Source organism: Oncorhynchus keta, unplaced genomic scaffold (genome assembly GCF_023373465.1).
Source record: "Oncorhynchus keta strain PuntledgeMale-10-30-2019 unplaced genomic scaffold, Oket_V2 Un_contig_8207_pilon_pilon, whole genome shotgun sequence".
NCBI classification, from domain to species: domain Eukaryota; kingdom Metazoa; phylum Chordata; class Actinopteri; order Salmoniformes; family Salmonidae; genus Oncorhynchus; species Oncorhynchus keta.
This window is the reverse complement of record NW_026289918.1, coordinates 1-4,442: the sequence shown is the minus strand read 5'-3', so window position 1 is coordinate 4,442 and position 4,442 is coordinate 1. Positions and strand designations below refer to the sequence as shown.

Genomic DNA, 4,442 nt, shown 5'->3' with positions numbered 1-4,442 from the left:
GTCAGAACAGGAGATGTGTTGTTAGAACTAGCAGGTTGTTGATGTGATTCTAGTCTGTCAGAACAGGAGATGTGTTGTTAGAACTAGCAGGTTGTTGATGTGATTCTAGTCTGTCAGAACAGGAGATGTGCTGTTAGAACTAGCAGGTTGTTGATGTGATTCTAGTCTGTCAGAACAGGAGATGTGTTGTTAGAACTAGCAGGATTGTTGATGTGATTCTAGTCTGTCAGAACAGGAGATGTGTTGTTAGAACTAGCAGGATGTTGATGTGATTCTAGTCTGTCAGAGCAGGAGATGTGTTGTTAGAACTAGCAGGTTGTTGATGTGATTCTAGTCTGTCAGAACAGGAGATGTGTTGTTAGAACTAGCAGGTTGTTGATGTGGTTCTAGTCTGTCTGATAATGAGAGTGGGCAGGGCTGAGGCTTTTAGGACACACCCACTCGTGTAGAGAGGAGGATATGGGCTGGTTGCTGTTCTGCAGTACCTCATCATTTCCTCATTTCTTCTCCTCACATCATCTCATTTCACTCCTCCTCCTCCTCAACAGTGACTAATCCAAGCCAGAAGCCGTAGCCAGCTCAGGTACTCTCAACATTCTCTGATTCTGAGCTACTCTACCAAGACCAAGCTACTACTACTACTGTCACTGTGTTACTAGCCAGCTCAGGTACTCTCAAGACTCTCTGATTCTGAGCTACACTACCAAGACCAAGCTACTACTACTACTGTCACTGTGTTACTAGCCAGCTCAGGTACTCTCAACATTCTCTGATTCTGAGCTACACTACCAAGACCAAGCTACTACTACTACTGTCACTGTGTTACTAGCCAGCTCAGGTACTCTCAACACTCTCTGATTCTGAGCTACACTACCAAGACCAAGCTACTACTACTACTGTCACTGTGTTACTAGCCAGCTCAGGTACTCTCAACATTCTCTGATTCTGAGCTACTCTACCAAGACCAAGCTACTACTACTACTGTCACTGTGTTACTAGCCAGCTCAGGTACTCTCAACACTCTCTGATTCTGAGCTACTCTACCAAGACCAAGCTACTACTACTACTGTCACTGTGTTACTCTCAACATTCTCTGATTCATGTCCAGGTAATGTGCTACGTTACAGATGGAGCTGCTCTGTTGTGTCATGTTAACTTATGTCACTTAAAAGTTAATTTGTGTTACGTTTTGTCATGTTATGCGAGTTCATTTTAAATTAAGTTATGTTAAATGCATAATGTACGATTCTAGTTCAATGACTGGAAGTCTACAGGTGTATTAGCAATGCTTCCGTACCTGTAGACTTCCAGTCATTGTGCTAATGCTCGTGAAACAACCACTACCTTCCTTCCTAATGCACACGGAGACATTAAAATGGTATCCAGGATCCCTTTAACACTATTAGAGGTTATTAAATGTAGAGTTAAGTTGTAATGTAATATCATTGTTTCCTCTGTAGATCGGTTGGCAGAATGTCTCTGCTGCTTTGTTGTATAGTAATGGCTCTGCACCTGGCAACAGGTGAATATGAAACTTGAAAAACAGACAGTGTGTTTGTGTAAACAGTTCAAATGATTGATAAAAAACACCCTCTGTGTTCTGTTAAAACAAATCTTTATTTAACCTGTATATAAATAGGCAGGTCAGTAATTAAGAAAAAATTCTTATTTACAAATTGTTATTTATTTAAACAGGTTACTCTTTATCCACATTATAGCAGGAGGTGTAAAGCCATAGACTTCGATTGATAATTTCAAAAGCTGCACTGAAGTCTAACAAAACAACTCCCACAATCTTTTTATCATCAATTTCACTCAGCCAATCATCAACCATCTGTGTAAATGCTGTGCATGTTGAAGCCTGCTGAAAGTCTGTTGTCAATTTGTTTACAGTAAAATAGCATTGTATCTAGTCAAACCCAACTCTAGATGCTATAAAGTATTTGAGGTGCTACTTGATCTAGCTTAGTTTGCACTTTTGGGATTATTCCATTAATTGCTTCATATGTACCAGGTAAACTAAGTCAAGCACAGCTCTTGAACAGTACATACTGTCGGTGTGTGTTGTTGTTCCAGGGCTGGATGCTGCCCCGGGGGTGGTGAACACTATAGAGGAGGAGGTGGAAGGGGTGGACTCCCAGTCACCATGCCCAGCCGGGTGGCATCAGAATGAGCATCGCTGCTTCTCCTTCCACCCCGTCTGGGCCACCTGGGCCACTGCAGAGGTAACGCTTGTAATTGGGAGACACTGAGAAACTAAAGGTCAACTTGTTCTGTTGCTGTAGTAGAGTTGGTTCGGCATTGATTTTGGGCAAATCCATGGTAAAAGAATGACGCTAAAATCTGATTTTTCACCCAAAAAAATTTAAAAAAAAAAAAAACTTTAAAATGTAGTTAAATTAAAAACTATTACAGGGACTACCGGGTGGTGCAGTGGTTAAGGGCGCCAGCTGTGCCATCAGAGACTCTGGATTCGCGCCCAGGCTCTTTTGCATCCGGCTGCGACCGGGAGGTCTGTGGGGCGACGCACAATTGGCCTAGCGTCTTCCGGGTTAGGGAGGTCTTGGCCGGTATGGATCTCATTGAGCACCAGCGCCTCCTGTGTCGGGCCGGGCGCAGTGCACGCTAACCAAGGTCGCCAGGTGCACGGTGTTTGACGCGCGCTCTGTTAAAGAGCTTGTGGGTTGTGTTTCAGAGGAAGCATGGCTTTCGACCTTCGTCTCTCCCGAGCCCGTTCGGGAGTTGTAGCGATGAGACAAGATAGTAGTTACTAACAATTGGATACCATGAAATTGGGGGTAAAAAAATTAAAACTATTACTACTCCTACTAGTACTACTTCTGTCACTAATACTACCACTTCTTCTGCTGTCACTACAACTGCTATTACTATTTCACAACCATTGATACTTCAAGACATTTAATTTAATTCAGGAAATGTCCATTTCTATCCTGCGTTGATCCGGTAATGCCGGGGCTTTAGCTCAGCGGGCTAACACAGTGTTCTCTGACTGTCTCTCTAGTTGTACTGCTCCCAGCACAGAGGGAACCTGGTGTCGGTTCACAGCCCGGGTCAACAGGTGTTTGTCCAGGATCTGGTCAGGAGACACACAGACCAGCCGGTCTGGATAGGAGGCTACGATGCAGCTCAGGTACATGGGGTCAATAATGAATCAGTCAGTCAGTCAGTCGGTCAACCAGTCTGTCAAATGTCTACAGTTTAAAGAGGCAAAAACTCAAGGTACTTTCTGTTTAAAAACAATGAAGTGGTTTCAATCCATCAAGCAATGTGTTTCTGTGATAAGGAGGGGATGTGGCTGTGGAGTGACGGCTCAGCTGTTGACAGTTTCTACTGGGAGGAGGATGAGCCCAGTAACTCTGGACAGGGGGAGAACTGTATGGAGCTACACACTGGAGGTACACACACACACACACACACACACACACACACACACACACACACACACACACACACACACACACACACACACACACACACACACACACACACACACACACACACACACTCTGAGCACATTGAAATAACTGAAGTGTGATTTGTCTTGACAACAGGTGGACAGGGCTGGAATGACGTGTCCTGTGGAGAACTGAGGTTCTATGTGTGTTCTATGGAGACAAGGTAGCAGGTCGAACACTGTCTTCTATCTGGACACGTTTTATACAGAGACCATATTAACACTCAATTACATTCATGTATTTCTTATTTCATTTTCTTTTAGATCTGATTTAGCATCATTACCAAGTCAGAAGAAATCACATGAGAGAGGTAGGAATGTCCTGGCCCATTGCCTCGGCTAGACTATAAGTTAATGCTGTTACAGGTGCAGCTCCTTGTTGAAAGGCACTCTCATGTTTAGAAGATGACAGCTGTCTGATCATTAATGACACTTGTGAAACATGTTGAATGTAGGTCTGGAATTGTTTTTAAACTATTAAGCTTTTTGTCCTCCTAGAAAACCTCTTCCTCTTTAACGTATCTTCAACATTCTAAATCTCCTTTTGGTTACAGTGCCTTGCAAAGTATTCGGCCCCTTGAACTTTGCGTTTTGCCACATTTCAGGCTTCAAACATAAAGATATAAAACTGTATTATTTTGTGAAGAATCAACAACAAGTGGGACACAATCATGAAGTGAACGACATTTATTGATATTTCAAACTTTTTAACAAATCAAAAACTTAAAAATTGGGCTAAACCAACCTACTAAAATGAACACTAACAAACTTCTAAACTACTTCCACAAGATGCACCATATAATATTTCTCCCTAAATAATATCCTAAAACTTTTCTAATTCCTTATGAGTGAAAGTGTAGTAGTCTGACTGTTGTTGTTAGTGATGAAATATGTGACCTAACTGCCCCACACTTCAGGGTCACATGGATAAAATTGAACCTCTCTGAAATGAAAATGGATCCTCCCT

The 4,442-nt window shown here is 42.5% G+C and overlaps 1 protein-coding gene across 22 annotated transcripts; it reads left to right on the top strand.

Moving 5' to 3' along the window:
• Nucleotides 1-472: 472 nt before the first annotated feature.
• On the top strand, nt 473-4,014 carry LOC127926765 (galactose-specific lectin nattectin-like). Of its 22 annotated transcripts, none has more exons than XM_052512309.1 (9): nt 476-668; nt 754-923; nt 1,009-1,108; nt 1,461-1,522; nt 2,077-2,225; nt 3,023-3,151; nt 3,305-3,416; nt 3,573-3,639; nt 3,740-4,013. In XM_052512309.1, exons 3-9 carry the CDS (start codon nt 1,101-1,103, stop codon nt 3,816-3,818), a joined length of 606 nt encoding a protein of 201 aa, XP_052368269.1. In that variant the 5' UTR covers nt 476-668; nt 754-923; nt 1,009-1,100; the 3' UTR covers nt 3,819-4,013. The 22 variants fall into 22 exon arrangements, with proteins under 22 accessions (XP_052368281.1, XP_052368269.1, XP_052368278.1 ...); XM_052512307.1 differs by having other exon boundaries at nt 477-668; nt 754-838; nt 924-1,108; XM_052512314.1 differs by having other exon boundaries at nt 485-583; nt 754-838.
• Nucleotides 4,015-4,442: the final 428 nt, after the last annotated feature.

What these genes read in the sequence shown, in the direction of transcription:
- LOC127926765 (XM_052512308.1), top strand. An exon ending in TATGGAGCTACACACTGGAG is followed by an intron (nt 3,417 to 3,572) that starts GTACACACACAC and finishes TCTTGACAACAG; the next exon opens with GTGGACAGGGCTGGAATGAC. An exon ending in GTGTGTTCTATGGAGACAAG is followed by an intron (nt 3,640 to 3,739) that starts GTAGCAGGTCGA and finishes ATTTTCTTTTAG; the next exon opens with ATCTGATTTAGCATCATTAC.